This window comes from Lagenorhynchus albirostris, chromosome 11 (genome assembly GCF_949774975.1).
Source record: "Lagenorhynchus albirostris chromosome 11, mLagAlb1.1, whole genome shotgun sequence".
Classification (NCBI taxonomy): Eukaryota; Metazoa; Chordata; class Mammalia; order Artiodactyla; family Delphinidae; genus Lagenorhynchus; species Lagenorhynchus albirostris.
Genome location: NC_083105.1, coordinates 17,287,594 through 17,305,683, shown reverse-complemented (window position 1 = coordinate 17,305,683; position 18,090 = coordinate 17,287,594). Strand labels below are relative to the sequence as shown.

The 18,090-nt window shown below is 42.5% G+C and overlaps 1 protein-coding gene across 1 annotated transcript in view; it reads right to left on the bottom strand.

The window, feature by feature from the left end:
• The window catches only part of ALDH1L2 (aldehyde dehydrogenase 1 family member L2), a 52,136-nt gene extending 35,300 nt beyond the window's left edge, over window positions 1–16,836 (bottom strand). The window contains exons 1-4 of the mRNA XM_060166693.1: window positions 16,703–16,836; window positions 7,497–7,641; window positions 2,616–2,850; window positions 727–892 (exon numbers count right to left, since the gene is read on the bottom strand). Of these exons, the coding sequence (XP_060022676.1) occupies window positions 727–892; window positions 2,616–2,850; window positions 7,497–7,641; window positions 16,703–16,750 (594 nt within the window). The 5' untranslated portion in view covers window positions 16,751–16,836. The remainder of the gene's footprint in view (window positions 1–726; window positions 893–2,615; window positions 2,851–7,496; window positions 7,642–16,702) is intronic.
• Window positions 16,837–18,090: the final 1,254 nt, after the last annotated feature.

Here is an 18,090-nt window from a genome sequence, read left to right as displayed (position 1 = left end):
CAGTATTATCCACATTTTATAGATGAGGAAACCAAGGCTGAAGAGGCTAAGTGACCTGCCTATTATACAGCAAATAAGTGGTAAAACGAGAACTACTCTCTTAATCGTTAAATGATACAAAGCACTGCTCTCCTCTCTCCTAAATCAATGGCTGCTTCTTTATATCGTCTTACTGTCCATCTCTGTGTTGTACTTCTACCATATCAAACTATAGAAGACATTAAATGACATGGAAATTATCTTTCAATGTTTTTACAGGTTAATGTATTTTTTCTTTGTGGTGCACATGTTTTGAGCCTTTAATCCAGAGCATATCTGAACAAATAAAGCAGCGTTAAATTTCACCCTTTTACATAGACTGATTTTAAATGTTTTTGAAGAAAGCCCAAATTACATATCAAAATTTCTTAAGATTCTGCCGCTTCTTTACAATTAGTCATTATAAACAGGGCTGGAGATTCAAATATTTGGTAAAATGAATGAAGGAGTTTGATTACTACTTTATCCACTTGATCACTGTTCTCAGAAGAACAAGTCAGATTCATAGACTAAGAAATTCTAAAGTGCAGATTTCCACCCGCAAAATACCATCCTACTGGCAAATATAAAATCTAATTTTATTTTGGGGCTTTTTATTTTTAGTACAAATTCACAGGAGCAAATTCTCAATAAAAGAAAAATTTTAAAGCATTACTAAAGTCTCCTTGATAGCATAAATATACTGACCATGGCCTTGATTCCTTCAGGAAAAAGAAATCGATTATAAAGTGCATCCACTGTATCATTGGGTTCGACATCACATGACCTCTGGAGGAGGATTGGTCCTGTGTCTAAACCATCATCAGCCCAGAAAACAGAAAACCCAGCTTTCTTATCTCCCATGATTAGAGTCCTGGGAAAAGAAGAGTTTCAACATAAAATGTTGGTTAACTGTATCATAAGGTGATAAATTAGTGACATTAAAGTACAAGGTGTTTACAATGGAAAATAGACAGTGAATGAAACTATTGTGAAAATTACAGCAGAGCTGGGAGATGTAAACACTCAAAAAAAGCAGAACTTAATGGTACTGCTACTTTATACAACCTCATCTCTGTAGTCTTTCTTGTTAACACATACTAATGACTTATAGTCTATTCAAAAAGCCATTAGAGACCATCAGTACTACCCCCCACTGATTCCCAGGTGTCGGCTTTCTACGGCAGCATCAAGTAATTTTGCCCACCCATGTCCAGTTCCTACATCGTACCTGACCCTGTATTAGGCAGAATAAGATAATGGAAGATAAAACAGAAGATGATCAGTGCAATGTGAAAAGGAGAACTGATTATTAATTTAGGTTGTGTAATTCAGGTACAAGCGTCACTTAGAGCTAGAATTAGTTCTAGATTAGCTATAAATTGTAGTAAAAGATGGTTGATTAATTCAACTATTTGTATTTTGTATTCTGTAAGTTTAGCCTAAGAGGAAATGCTGGCCCTACAGGCCTTATAATACATACAATAAGCCAGATATATGGAAATACATACATAAGAGAATATCAGAGAGCACGCTAATATCAACAGAGTATGAACTGGTAGGTCAGCCATGCTCTCCATCTAATCATTTTTACCTCTCTGAGCTACTAATCAAGCAAGACCTAAATCAATCAACCAACCAGTCAATCAACCACTCTTTTCAGAAATATTGAGGAATTAATTGGCATTGTGTTATCTAAGAGCCTTGAAAATATTCATGTATTTTGACCCAATGATTCTGCATGTGCAAGCAATGTGAACTGAGAAAAAAATACATGTTTAAGTACAAAGATATCCACTATAGTACTATTTACAAGAGCAAAAAAGAAATCAATTCATGTAATTGGCCTTAAAATACAATGAAATGCTTTTTTTTTTTTACCACATTTAAACTAAGTATAGATTTTCTGCCTATCTGATAACTTGACACTAAGAGACAGCTGGGAGATGTGCAGGTAAAGAAGAAAAGGTAGAGAAGGTGGGAAAGGCCCACCTTGACCCACAGTATAGTACACCTATAGGACTGGGCACCTACAGTATACCAGGCAGCATTCTTGATACTGGGACATACGGCAGTAAAAATGTTAGACCAGAGTCCTATTTCCCCTCAAGAGGCTTAAAGTAGAATGGGGGAAGTCACATCATGAGAAAGATAATTTCAGGTAATTCAATATTTCCTGAAATGTACTTGAGATATTCTATGCAAAAAGATGTTCTACGGCCAAATAAGTGCGGGAGCACTTTGTACTCAGATTCCCTCTTGGAGATTATGATGCCCACATTAAAGCACATATTAAAATTTCTGAGTCCTGAGATAAAGAAATCCAGCATAAACCAAACTTGTCTAACCACAGGACCTTTGCCTGCTCAATACCTAGTTACATCTAATAGAGCCAATACTCCATAGATTATTCTTGGGAAACACTGTTCTGGCTTATGCAGTACCTCTAGATCTCAGGGGAGTTTGTGCAACAGTAGCAGTCAATCGGGACCTCACAATTGTTCAAGCATACCTAGTTGCTTGATCACCTAGGTAAAACACAGAAAGATTACAAGCAATGGGAATGGGCCCATCTTGGTTATTTAAAAAAATCTCACCAGTTGATAGCAGAGGCTCCTCTGTGTCTGGGAAGGATAGATGGGTGATAAATGATGGAACCATGCTTAGGGCTGTCAATTACATCCATGGGGATGAACTGCGTGCAGAAGGGAAGCACGTTTAGCTCAGCACCCACAGATCTGTAGGCCTCCGCCACCTCCTTTATGGTCTTGCCCTTGACTCTCCATCTAGGGAACTTGAACACAGGGGTCCCATTTTTCTCTGCAGCCAAAGCTGAGCATGAAAGAGAAGATTATTTTCATCAAAAAAGTTTCAGCCATAATTTTGTATTACTATGGATCCACACATTGTAATTTCATGAAACATTTACAAATAAAACATGGTAAAGAACAATTTAGATTCTGACCAGGATTTGACATGATACAATTTTATCAAGATGCATCTATTTTTCTAATGTGATTTTTATCTATATAGTTAAGGCATAATATGATTCAACTCAGAAGTTTGTGGCTAGACAACGTTTTGAGATTTTAACTGAAGCTGCTTCTTTTATAGATCAAAAACTGTACCTTTATTACTGATACAGCCATTTAAAGGACATTTGTTTGTTTGTTTCTTATGATTTGGAGTCAAGTGCCAAAACATCACCACCCCAATTAGACGTAGCCTCTGGTACAGATGGAAAACCTTGATTCCCTTCCCACACCTGTTTCCTGGGGGGGAAGTCCCTTTTATCACAGGGAAAACTGTAGACTGGAACACACTCTCTCTGCCAAACAGGCAGATCCCAAAAGATAAATGGAGAAAGTGATAGGGATAGAATAAGATAGTTACACAGCTAGAAATCCCACTAGGGGAAGATAGATAGAGAGAGACTTCAGGAGATCACCATAAGCGAGACACCAACCAGAAAATGCCCAGACCATCGGGCAGCTAAGCAACAATCAGAACATTTTGAAACTAAACAGACTGACTTAGGCCAATACCACAGAAAAACAGATATAAGCCTGCATTCGGCCTTGGGAGGTCTATAAGATAACAGACCCTGAGAAAAACTGCATTCTTGCATGTAGCCAAGACAGGTAAACAGGTGAAAGGGGAAAGAAACTAGGTGGAAGGGGACATTATACCCAAACCTGAGACAAATTACCATATTTTAGTATATGTTACCATCCTTTTGCTAATATGCATATGATTTAAATAGCGCCATGACAGTCCCGGTTAGACCATGTAGGGTCAAAGGAGGAACTAATGATGTAAGCCTTGACATATACACAAAATGAAGAAGAAGGTGGTCTTCTCCCCTCCCATTTTTTCTTTGACTATAAAAATGTAGCCCTCTGGGGGCTTCCCTGGTGGTCCAGTGGTTAAGACTCGTGCTCCCAATGCAGGGGGCCCAGGTTCGATCCCTGGTAGGGGAACTAGATCCTGCATGCATGCCACGACTAAAGATCCCGCATGCCGCAACGAAGGTCCCGTACTCAGCAACGAAGATCCCCCGCGCCGCAAGCAGTGCTGCCAAATAAATAAATAAACATTAAAAAAAAAAAAAGTAGCCCTCTTTGTTCTTGGGGCCGCACTCCCTTGCCGGCCTGCTTGTATCCCTCAAGCCTCCTATGCTAATAAACTCAGTCTTTGCCTGCCACTTTGCCTCACCCTGAACTCTTTCTGTGCTGAGACAAAAGAACCTGAGCTTCAGTAAGTCCTGACACTAGGTAAGCGGTTTCAATGAAAAGAAAAGACAGCGGGTTCAAGTCCCCTCCTAGGTCAGGGATTGTGATTCAAGCCCTAGTCCGAGGTGTGGCTGGGTTTGAGTCCCATCTGAGGAGGAGTGTGGTTTCAAAAGTAGCTGAGTTGAGCTGCGTCTGTCTAGCTCCTTCTCCTAAATTTGCCCATAAAATAAGTTAGTGGAGGAGAGAGGCCAAGAGTGGAGAATCCATGCTCCCCGTAAGGGTTTGCCGTACTGAAGCAGATCCCAGACTCTTTGCTCAGGAAATGTTCTCCCTTCTGAAAGGAATGACTCCTTCCTACCTCTGTGTGAAATGGAATGGCCCTCCAAAGTACAGACAGCACAAGCCCATTTTTTCCATAATAAAATAGCACTTTTATTAACTATATACCTTACATATATTAAGTATATATATATTTATTCTCCATCAATAACACAAAGAAACTACATTTTCGGCAATATCCAGAAGTCTTAACTAAGGCATTGTACCTGCATGTTCGGGCTTCCTTTCCTTTCTCCCCATCTAATCATCAACATTCATAGACTCTGCAGGGGATGATGCCTCCATGAAGCCTAAAGGCCAAAGCCTAACAAGTCCTAAAATGGCCCTGGCCTTCAAGGTGATGCTTTAGTCAATCCAATTGGGAGAATCTGAGAGACCAGTATAATAATGTTTACAAAATGTAAACGTTCCTAAAATGTTCAAAAAGCTGTGAACAAAACAAAATGTCAGATGATAGGAAAATGGGTAAATGGTGGTGAAGAAAATGTGGTGAGGGCTTCCCTGGTGGCACAGTGGTTGAGAGTCCCCTGGCGGACACGGGATCGTGCCCCGGTCCGGGAAGATCCCGCATGCCGCAGAGCGGCTGGGCCCGTGAGCCATGGCCGCTGAGCCTGCGCGTCCGGAGCCTGTGCTCCGCAATGGGAGAGGCCACAACAGTAAGAGGCCCGTGTACTGCAAAAAAAAAAAAAAAAAGTGGTGAAATTGGGAGAAAATTGTGAAAGGTTAGACTGGGAAAGAAAAATGGGGTGGAAGAGACTTAGAAGTCTTCATTTGAAAAATCCACTCCACTGAGACAAACTTGAGCCATTCAGGTGTTGCTCCCCCATATTGATTTTTGGCTGCCCCAGGACTATTTTTTGTTGCTCTAGTTGACTATACTGACAACAAAAATCGCCGCTGTCATTATTGATCCTTTTTATGAATCAGGTGCCGTGCTGAGCCGTTTACATACATTATCTCATTTAATCCATGTGAGATGGGTATCACTGAACTAAGCTTAATGAGTTTAAGTGACTTGTCCAGGGTCACACAGCTATCAAGTGGCAGAGTCAGAACTAGTTTCATGATTCTAGAACATACACTGTTAACCATATGCTGGGACCAGGCACCAGGGAAAAGTTCATTTCCCAGGAAACAGTCTGAAAGGAGGTGTAAGAGTCACATGCTTGCAACTCTTCTGAAGTTCACTGTACATGGTAGAGACTCTTAGTTGCTCCTTTCCTCCTTTACCAAGGATTCCTCTACTTTAGCTGAACACATGGCCACCCCAAATAAAATCTGTATTTCTCAGCCTGTTCTGCAAATAGATTTGGCCTATGACTAAGTTCTAGCCAACAGGATACAAGTGGGAGTAATATGAAAACTTCTGGATTATGCCCTTAATAAAGGCTTGCCCTCTGCTTCCCATCTTGCCCTTTCTGCTTGCTGGAATGCAGAGTTGATAGTGGGGGCTGAAGCCACTACCTTGGACCATGAGATGGAAGCCCAGTGTTAATAATGGCAAGACAACAAACCGAAGGAGCCTTCATTGTGATAAACATCTGGCTGCCACAACAGCTGTGACGGTCAATCCAAACTTGAGAAAGGGACTTCTCTCTTATTTAAGCTAATATTATTTGAGGTCCTCCTGATTCAACAGCCAATCTGATACCTCAAATGTAAGTCCTTCCAAACATCCCACACACAAAGCTGGTGGGAATAGATAATGATGAGACAGGTAGTCCCGGTGATGGGAATCTGTCCCCTTCTGCCCTTGGAGCCAGGTATGAATTCATGAGGCAGATTCCCTCAGAATTTCCCAGGTTGAGATAATCTTTTTCTGAAACACGGATAATTTCTACATCAAGTGGTTAAATCCATGTGCATATGTGCTCTTGGCCCAACTCTGTTTTAGCTTGACTCTTTTTTTTTCTTCCAGTTTTACTGAGATATAATTGATATACAACACTGTACGTTTAAGGTGTACAGCATAATGATTTGACTTACATACATCATGAAATGATTATCACAATAAGTTTAGTGAACATCCATCCTCTCAGATAGATATAAAATTAAAGGAAAAGAAACAAATTTTTCCCTGTGCTGAGAACTCTAGGAATTTACTTTCTTAACTTTCACATATAACGTACAGCGGTGTGAATTATATTTATCATGCTATGCACTACATCCCTAGTCCTTATTTATCTTATAATGGGAAGTTTGTACCTTTTGACTGCCTTCATCCAACTACCCCAGTAACAAGAACTAGAATAAACCCCAGAGCTGATTCCTCCAAGAAAGAAAAGTAAAATTTTAGGGTTATCACAGATACTGTTTTCCAACCAATGTATTGCATCATACCAGTGATTTATAAAGATTCAAGTCACAAGTCACGATTTCTAGATGCTAGTTCTTATTCCCTACCTGTAGACTGTTTCTTGCACTCTTTCTCAACATAACTGTAGCATGCAAATCAGAATCACGCTGTAGGTTTGCTCTGAGGATGGCTATTTTCTTTACCTACCTTAATAACCAAGCAGTCATAGCTATAATTTGTTCTGAGATAAATGTATTCTTTATGACCCCACATCAATTGCTATTGTTGGGTGTGGCCTTCCCTGCATTCCTATCGGCACCTCTGCAACAGACATTACTCTAGATGTCCCATAGCACCTTTAGAAAGTCACAAGTGTAATTCAGGAAAAACACATGCTTGGAAATTCCTCTGAAGGACCTGGTGATTACCATGGAGGTAAGTTGAGAAACTTAGTAAAATAGGGGCCGGCATCTTTGTCTTGAGGCCCACAGAGAAGGGAGAGTTTCTGAGTCTGTATCTGCCACACAAATAGACTTGGCCTAAGAAGGCTTTCAACAGGCAGAGTGGAGGCCAGTGCAGTCCTTGATCCAGGTGTTCCAAGATACACTCACCCAGTGGGTCAGCTTTTCCATCCTTATCTGGAACTGTGAACACTCCCACAACTCGGTGGCCCTCTTTGCAGAGGTGGCTGTAGACTTCTTGTCCAAAGAGGCTCTGACCAATAAGTGCCACCTTCAGCTTGTTTTTGAAATAAACCTGCGAAGCAATTCAACAGTGACAGGTATTAGTATGGATAGAAGACATATGGATAATAAACACTCTTTTTTTCAATCATACAAGATGACTTGGGCATTACAAAAGGCTCAAAGATCTACACAGTAAAATAGTTATTGACATACACTGAACTCAGACTACATGCTATATAGGTAGTAGTGAAAATAATTTCACACCTAAGTATTCCTCATTTTCCCTTTGCTCTAACTCCCTTGATTATTCATTATAATCATTGGGATTGCATATATTTTTACAAGGCATTTCAACTCCTTGATGAAATGAGGCCAGATATTAACAAACAAGCATAAGTTTCATAGTTAAAAGGGGTGTAATTCTGAGCAAGATCTACTTCAATATGGACAATGCTTTTATGTCCTGCAATTTTTTATGCCCACCTCCAAAAGATGCCAAGAGCTAACATCTAGTATAACACAGGGGTCAAAAGCAGATCCTAGACTATCTGAGGTCAAACCTAGGGTCACCCACCCCTTGTTAGTTGTGTGACCTTTAGCAAGTAACTAACTTCCATTTGCCTTTTATTCTCCTCATCTGTAAAACTGGAATAACACCAACTCACACAATTCTGATTGAGGTAGATGACAATATGCATTAGGTTTACTGCAGTGTCTGACACAAAGCACTGTTTAAGTAAAAGCTTTAATAATGTTTTAAAGGGGCTTTCCTATATACTAGACAATTCTACGTTTTTTCACACGGTCCAGAATTCTACAGTCCTTGGTAAGTGGCATAAACTCATTTGGTCTTAAGACATGGACTGAACTAATGAAATGTTCTTTATAGCCCTTGTAGGTTTCTTATAAGTTAATGCAGTCATTTGGCTTCAAACTTGACCTGCACTGATAATGTCACTTACAGTCTTTACTTATAGTATATTGTAATTTGCTGCAGAAAAGTCAATGTGGGGCTTCCCTGGTGGCGCAGTGGTTGAGAGTCCGTCTGCCGATGCAGGGGACATGGGTTCATGCCCTGGTCCGGGAAGATCTCACATGCCGCGGAGCAGGTAGGCCCGTGAGCCATGACCGCTGAGCCTGCGCATCCGGAGCCTGTGCTCCGCAACGGGAGAGGCCAGAACAGTGAGAGCCCCACGTAACACAATTAAAAAAAAAAAAAATAGTCAATGTGCTTCATCACAGATACTATCCCAGACCCTGCTGTAAATTGTGCGTAAGGTCCTATATACCATATTGATCTTCTCAAATGTGAATGATTCTGAACCCCACATTTGGCCCCATAGATTTCAGATAAGGAATTGAGGGCTGCACATAATTTCATTTATTTTAATCCTCACAACTATCCTGTTTTCTTATCCCCCATTTTGTACCATTTTATGAATGAAGAAACCAAGACTTAGAAATATCAAGTATATCTCCAAGGTCATACTAGCAAAACAAGGGAGAGGTAGGATTTGAATCCAGGGCCATCTGACTCCAAAACCCACGAAGGTACTTAAAAATAAAATGACCCACTACTGCCCATCTCTTCCATCTCCTTTTTTAGAACTTTAACACTGATGCACAAAAATGCAGTGGTTGTCAATAAATATAAACACCACATACATAAGAGTGGCACTAAGGGAGTTAAAGTTTTTAAGGACTGTCTTTAAGCAATTATGCCTTCTGTAAATTCTCCCAAGATGAAACCTTTTCACAAAGCTTAAGGTAACATGTTGACATGATGATTGTTAAGATGGTGATGAAGAGCCACCAGGTGAAGCAGGCTAGCTGCAGGACTGTGCATGGAGAGGTAACCGGAGGGTCACCACCTCCTATGAGCTTCCCGTCTTGGCAAAGAACCAACCCCAGCTCCCCAGAGTTCTTTCCATCTTTCATTCCTCCACGTTAGAATACGTCTCCACAGGATTTGGATTTAGAATATTTTTCCTTCAATCTAAATGGAATTCATTAATGTTCCAGAAAGTCATTCTAACTTAGTAAAGCCTCACTGTTAAAATCTGACTATGAGGAAAACAATTTTCCCTTATTTCCCACTTTCTTAAGGGCATAGATGGCATCCCTTTTTAGGCATAAACTTAAAAGCCTACAGGTTCAGGGACTTCCCTGGTGGCGCAGTGGTTAAGAATCTGCCTGCTAATGCAGGGGACATGGGTTCAAGCCCTGGTCTGGGAAGATCCCACATGCCGTGGAGCAACAAAGCCCGTGCACCACAACTACTGAGCCTGCACTCTAGAGCCCACGAGCCACAACTACTGAAGCCCACGAGCCACAACTATTGAAGCCCACGCACCTAGAGCCCGTGCTCCGCAACGAGAAGCCACCGCAATGAGAAGCCCGCGCACCGCAATGAAGAGTAGCCCCTGCTCGCCACAACTAGAAAAAGCCCGCATGCAGCAGCAAAGACCCAACGCAGCCAAAAAAAAAAAAAAAAAAAAAAAAGCATATGGGTTCACATCTTCCCTGTGAGCTGATAATTAAACAATTAAGGTTTTGGTATAAAAATTCTTTTCCATGCCCAGCCAAAGTTTCTATCCCCAAAGAGCCTATAGCTTCAACATCTAATAGATTCTTGCAAACAAACAGATTAACTCTGTAAGAACAGCACAATTTGCCTGCAGATAATGCATGACTATTTCATTTCCTCTCATCAAAAATATCAAAATGTTCTCTAAGTATTCTATCTTAAAATCCTATAATTAATGCTGTTGCTTGAAATAGAACTGACCTGACGTGTTGGCTATCTTACAAAATTTGGCTTTACCTCATACCATTACCAACACCAAATATTTTAAGACTTCTAAAATTATTAGTCTTAAAACATACAAGAGCCAAGAGGATGAGCTGACTCAATTGTAATGTGCTCTCAGCTGTCATCTGGTTATTGGGAGTTCAATTCCAGAGTCAACACTGCCCCAGAAAGACAGTGTTTAAAGAAACCATGTCAGTATCTCCGGAAATTCTACATTCACTGAAACACTTTCTGAGCTTAGTGGTAAAACTGAAACTATAAAGGTGAGTTTCTAGCAGTGAGAAAAATTTCAGAGTTTAAGATTTTAAGTATTTATAATGAGTTAGTATAATTCCAAAGAACTGGACTGGGATATTTCACCTTAGTCTTATTTCTCCAAGTATGATCTGAGGGCTGACTGCCCGTGTTGGCAGAATCAGCTGGGAGGAAATGTTAAAAATGTGGTTTCCTGGGCCCCATCCCTGATCTACTGAGTCAGACCGTCAGGAAGCAGGCACTAACTCAAAAGCATATGAGGAAGTTTGGATCCTGCCTCTGCAGTTTATTAGCCCAGGAAGCTGCATTTGAACAAGCTCTCCATTGATTGACAGGCACACTAAAGTCTGCGAATCTCTGCTATACAGGGTGTATGTCCTCCCCCTACAAAAAAGATTTTGCCCTGGGGAGTTTGGGTCAAGGAAAAAGTGGTGGAAGTAGTAGCAAACAGTTTAACGAGACCCTGGTATGTGTCAGGTATTTAATATGTGTTACCTCATTTTGATTGCCCAATGACTCCCAAGAGGCAGACATTAATAAGCCATTTTACAGATGGCTTTACAGATGAAGAAACTAAAACAAAGAGAGGTTAAGATACAGGCTTCCCTGGTGGCGCAGTGGTTGGGAGTCCGCCTGCCAGTGCAGGGGACACGGGTTCCATCCCTGGTCCGGGAGGATCCCACATGCTGCAGAGCAACTAAGCCCGTGCACCACAACTACTGAGCCCACACGCCACAACTGCTGAAGCCCGTGCGCCTGGAGCCCATGCTCTGCAGCGGGAGGGGCCGCCGCAGTGAGGGGCCCGCGTGCCGTGGCAAGGAGTGACCCCTGAGAGGACCCAATGCAGTCAAAAATAAAATAAAATAAGTGAATAAAAAAAAAGAACGAAAGGGCTTCCCTGGTGATGTAGTGGTTAAGAATCCGCCTGCCAATGCAGGGGACGCGGGTTCAAGCCCTGGTCTGGGAAGATCCCACGTGTCGCAGAGCAACTGAGCCCATGTGCCACAACTACTGAGCCAGCACACCACAACTACTGAAGCCCGCGCACCTAGAGCCCGTGCTCCGCAACAAGAGAAGCCACCGCAATGAGAAGCCCGTGGGCAGCAGCAAAGACCCAACGCAGCCAAAAATAAATATAAATAAAATAAATAAATTTATAAAAAAAAAGAAAGAAAGAAAATGCATGGTATTTTAAAAAAAAAAGATACAGCCTGGAGTCAAATCACTACTCAGTGGCAGCTCTGAGATTCTAATCTAGTTATTACCCCAGTGCCATTGTTTTTCTGTAACACCAGCTGTGCTACTTTGAGCTCAGCCTCATCAATTAAAATCTGAATAATAATAGTACCTATCTCATAAGGTTGTTAGGAGGATTTAGTGGGATAAAGCGTAAAGCGTAATGCATTAGTGCAGTGGGTGGCAATAACAAAGGCTCAATAAATGTCAACTAGTATCATTATTATACCACAAGTAATGCCCAGGTAAATAAAAATGATGATAATGGATCTTTCCTACTGGGAGTGTGCCATAAGGCAGGCACTGTATTGAGCCTTTTTCACTGATTAAAAAAAATGTATCAGATCCTTATCATATGTCTTTAAGCCTTACTGTGATCCATTTTACAAATGAGAAAACATAGGGCTCGGGGAAGTTAAGTAACCTGTCCACGGACAGGGCTAATAAGGGGCAGAGGAAGGATTCAAACTCAGATCTGTTTCGCTTCAGCAGATGTGCTTCTCTGGCTTTCCTATGTTGATGGTTCCCCCACCCCTTCTTTTTTAAAAGGAAAATTTGGCGATAGTTTGACAGGTCAGTTACGGGAAATAGTTCCATCAGACTTTCTAAGGGAATATCATGGTGGTCCTGACATGGGAGACAGCACCATTCATTAAACGGTTAGGCTGATGACCAGAGAACATACTTTAAGGCACTATCAGTGCCTTGCTATATTGGTGAGAAAGAAGAAGGGGGCATAAAATGACCCACAGCATTTCTAAATCCAGGTGATAAGTGCTGTTATCTTGGGGTCCTCTAGAGATAACATTCTGCATTAGAAGAGGCTTTTGCAGGGAATAGAGCTTTTGTTTCTTAAGCTATCAACGATTGCATTCCCAGGCTATCCACATCCTGGTGAAATTCTTCAGGAAGCAAGTTAATATGGACTCTGATTATGTTCCAAGGGTTTCAAGAAAAATACACACAGTCTTCTCTGGAGAACTTAAAGGCACAGTGCTAAGAGTCTGTGCTGATCCGAAGCCCTTTTGTGAAGCAGATGTTACCTTAATAGAACCAACAGAGCAGGATGTAAAATAAGGTCAAAGCTGTCCACACGAGCAATTGTGAGAACTGGCAGTTTTCCCAATGAGAACTGGAAAGGAGAAAGGACCTTCCCACAAAAGAATAAAACAAAATAAATTTTTCTGAGACACTGAGATGCCTAACTCTTAATGGACCATTTGGCCCATGGTTCCCCAAATCGTGCCTGATGGTGCGCAAGATCTGTTCACCAAGCACGTTTTGAGCATTTGCCAAGCTCTGGGCACAGTGCATGGTGGGGTTGCAATCAGTGGCCTGGCAAAGAGGATTTTATTGGGCCCACAGAGCATCTGCAGAAGAACTGTGATAAGATTTTTAGGAGGTTTCACATTAGCAGGCTGAATTTCTGACTTCTCTTTAAAAATCAGGAGGTCTGTCAACCATGGTTGACATTCGCATGTGGAAACGGTTGGTTGCAGCTGAGCAGGGGCTGCCCCCTCTAACTCTGAACTTGGCCTTTCACTCCTTCCAGCCCAAATGCTACTTTTGTCTTATCTGTTTGGCCTCGGGGGGCGGGGGGGGGGGTTGTTTGGGATCCCTAAGCTGAAGGCACAAGAGTAGTCCCTGCCCTAGTTTGGTTGAGTGCCTTTTCATATTTTATTGTCCACTTGTATTTCCCTTCCGTTATTATCCTTTACCTAAAGGCAAGTTTAATCATCTGTCCCACTAATCTGTGGACTCCTTGAAAGCAGGGACTATTTATCTCTTGTTTATTGTTTTATCCTTTTTGGCTGTGAGACTCTAAAAAAATTATGTCACTTCTCTGGGTCTCAGTTTCCTGATTTGTAGAATGGGCATTATAATAGTACCCACTTCACTGAGATGTTATGAAGACTAAATGAGTATATGTAAAGCATTTATAACAGTGCCTGGTGCATACAAAGTCATATCAATGATACCTATTATTATTATTTCTTCAGGATTTAGATGAAGTGCTCAGTACATAATACACAATTTAATACGGTTTGAAGTTGAATCTGAAGGTCCTAAATCAAATTATATGCCAATGCCGAGGGTCAGGCAATAAGCAAACAAGTTAAGGACCTGGTTGCTAGAACTAGGGTATAAAGCCAGTACTTGGTTTCAAGAAGCAGGGAAGGGTCCAGCCTCTTGAATTGGATCGTAAAGTAACCTTAAGTCCTGGAACCAAGCTATGAATCCAGAGCAACAGCCAGGCTTGTCCCAGACGCTGGCAGAGGAAATGACAGCCAAAGAACAGAGTGCCAAGTAAATATTAAGGCTAAATAGCTCCCACCATCGGGAGAAATTACGAAGTAATGAGCCAGGCAAGATACCGGAAGTGGACAATAATAACTAACTGACAAAGGGCCTTATTGCTGTATATAGTTGCACTAGTTAATAAGATCCAGTCATATCATTAAGCTGAGATCATTAAATATTTCTAAGTCCATTTCTTTAAGACAGAGAATGGAAAAATTAATTAGATCAGGAAGTGTTATGAACTAATTTCCTCCTTGGATTTTGTTAAGTTCTGAGAGATTTTGTTTTCATTCCTCTTTCATTCTGCTTTAATACCAAACTCAAAAGCGCTGTGTGATTTAAAAAATTTTTTTCATACGAAGGTACAATTTACATACAATGAACACACCATTTTCAATGTAAAATTCTTTCAGTTTGGACAATCACACAGTCATGTAACCACTGTTACAATCAAGATAAAGAACAGTTCCATCACCCCCCCAAATCCCCTCCCATCCCTTTGCTGTCAATCCCTCCCCCTAACTCCAACCTGGCCTTATTTTCCCATCAGTTTAGGTTTACTCTTTCCAATGTGTCAGACAAATGGACTCATATACATATGCAGCCCTTTGAGTCTGTCTTCTTACACTTAGCATACATATTTGAGTTTCATCCATGTTGTTGTATATATCAGTAGTCCATTCCTTTTTTTTTTCTGAGTAAGATTCCACTATATGGATGGATATACCACAGTTTGCTTATCCTGCCACCAGCTGAAAGACATTTAAATTGGTGATTATGAATAATCCCTTTGTAAACATCCATAAATAGGTATTTGTGTGAACATAAGTTTTAATTTCTCTTGGGTAAATACCTATGAGGGCAACTGCTGGGTCATTTGATGGGTTTATGTTTAATTTTATTAAAAAAAAAGTCGGTTTTCCAAAGCAGCTGTACCATTTTACGCTCCCACCAGCCATGTCTGATTTTGAACAATTCTTATAGAACACGGTCCAAAGGATGAATCTCCATTTTCTATAGAGTAAAATATCCCAAATTCTTCACTTATTATTCCATGTCTTCCTTTGGCCATTGAAGAACCTGCCTCCTTCCCAGCCATGTGGCACTGCTCTCCCACATGTATTCCTGGAGATAAGACTCAGGCCCCTGACCCCTGACCATACCTGGCACTTCCCCACAAGAGTGTTTTTGTTTATGCCATTTGCCACCTGGGATGTTCATCTTTTATTACTGAAATCTTATATAACCCCATTATTGGTATTTTTTCATCCTTCAGGAATCCCTTCTGCTCTCCAAAAAAAGACAATTAAATGAAAGGTGTTGACAGAGGAGGCCAATAAAATAGACATGCACGAGCCCCTTGTTCTCTGTGCCATCCAACCCAGATTCCCGTGTGCCACGTGGCAGGAGAAAGCTAAGGAGGAGTCCAGAGCTCTGCATAGGAGAGCAAGCAAAATATCTGCCAGAGCAAGTTTCTTTTTGCTTATTTAAAAAAAGGTGAATACTCCCAAAATAACTAGAACTGACTGCATGGGATAAAGTGAATTCTCATTACTTGTGGCTGTCTGGGGGACAAAAGCTCTTCCATTTATGCAACTTTGGGCCAGTTCTTGATGCTACTCAAGACTTCTCTCTGCTCCAAGTTTTTTACATCTGGATATGTACACATGCGCATATGACTTTGGCAGAGAAGAGGAATCAAAAAGCAAATTCTTTTATAACACAGCAAACATGCACTTCCTATAAAAGAGATGATGTACATGGGGTGGACTTTTTCTTCCCTAAACAGCTTGGAGTCTGCCTAGATGCAGGGAGGCATCTCTCCTCAGGCCCCTGAAGTGCTGAAGGCAGCGCCCCATGCAACGTGTCCTCCCTCATTCCGTTTCTGGAGAGGCTGATGCAATTCCAAGGCGCGGGGCTGGGCCAGGGCTAGGTTTTTGCACCATAGTTTACTAATATTCCAGGGTGGCTGCTTCTGCAGCGCCCGGTGACCCTAGAAATCTTGCCGCCTGCAGCTCAGGAATAATGAGCTTGCGGTCACCGGCTCGGAGTGCCATTATCTGAATGGGCCCTGCGTGCCAGTCGGGAGCGCTCACACCTCTCAGGCCGCGGAGGAGGACCCGGTTGACTTGATACCCCTCTCCTCCAGGAGGTGGTCTCGGTCCTGTACCTCGGCTCCGTCTCGTAACCAGGCAGGGATCTCACAGTTGAAATGAAAACGGAAAGGGAACCGACTCTGTCCCTCTTGCCGAGCGACTGTTTCCACCCTGTCAATCCCAGCCAGACATCCTCAGCCCCGTCCCGGTAGAAGACAATGGCTCGCTCGACAAGCCCCATTCAGGACCCTCCCCGGACCCTTCTCTTCACTCTCCCGGTTTTAAAAACGTCGTCCTGGCCTTTAGCAAAGTAAACACTTTGCTCAAAGTAAACACTGCCCTCCCTCAGCCCCGCTGCCCGGCCCGCCCTCTCCGGATCTGGAAAGCAGCCCCCGGGTGAGAGCCGGGACGCTCGCCGGGGCCGGACTCACCTGGCCGGTGGAGAAGCGCCGGAGTGCCTGGTTGCCCTGCCACAACATGCTGGAAAGAAGCGCTCGTGCGGGCGGCGCGGGAGGCAAGCGGGAGGCACGCGGGGGCGGCTCAGCCTAGGCGCGGCCTGCAGCCTCGGAGTCCCCGGCGAGTCCCGGGACGCAGCTCGCGGCCCCGCCCCCTCATCTGTCAGGGCTCCCGCGGCCAATCCCGAACGACTGGGCGGGGCGTGCTCCAGCCTCCCGGAGCAGCGCTGGTGCCCAGCCCGAGCGACAGCTTCTGGCGGCTGCCTCGGTGCAGTCTCACTGTCTGTGGGATCTTCTCCCAGTTACTCACACACTCTGAAGTACATAAGGATCTGCCTTAAGAGTCAGTCTGACACCCCAGGTCATGTCCTTAACACAGTCCTGAGAAGACAACAGGCAAGTGCGTGGAGCCGCGAAAGATAAACGGGTGAGGGCACCTTCGCGACGTAAGGGTCCTCATTCCTATCTCGTAGTCTGACAAGAAGATTTAATGAGAGATTGTGTATAAAGCACCTGGCAAAGGGCTTGGCACAGAGTTGGTCCCGATAGATGATAGACAAATAGATGGGTTGATAGATGATAGACACCCGACAGCCTTTTCCCTCACCTCTCTGAAGAAACGCTCAAGACATGCTTTAGCTGAGCACTTGTCTCAAACAGAACTCCTTAGCCTGGCATTCAAGACCGTCTGTAGTTTGGCACTTACTCTTATTTCTCGCTGCTCTTTTGCACGTGTAATTCAGTGTGACCATAGTACTTGCCTACTCCTTCCTGGACAACGTTTCCCAGGAAAGCTTGCCACCTGTCACTTGTCACCATCTAGGCATGACCAAATTCCTTCTCTTCTTAAAGGTATAGCTCAAATGCTGCCTCCTACAGGTATTTTTCCTGATTCTTTCCTCCCTAAGCTCCTTACTTCCTCAAAGTAACCTTTCACTCCTCTGAACTAGGAAGGATTTTTGTCTATGCAGCTCTTATGAAGCCTCAGTCTGTTACTACTATTTATGTAGCAGTCATCTTCTCTACTGGAAGCTCTTTGCAGCTGACTCCATGCCTTATTTATCAAGATTTACAGTACTTAGCACTAAGCAGAGCTTAGAAAATACTTGTTGAGAAGGTAAGAAGGAAAGAAAAAGAACCACCCTTTAAAAAATTTTTTTTAATTGAAGTATAGTTGATTTACAATGTTGTGTTAATTTCTTCTGTACAGCAAAGTGACTCAGTTATACTCAGTTACATATATATACATATTCATTCTAGAAAAAGAACCATTCTTAAAGCCTGGAGAATTGCAGCAAACATCCAGGGTTTTGCTTAAGGAACTGCCCCTTGACAATTCACCCCATTTCTCTGACTGCATTTTT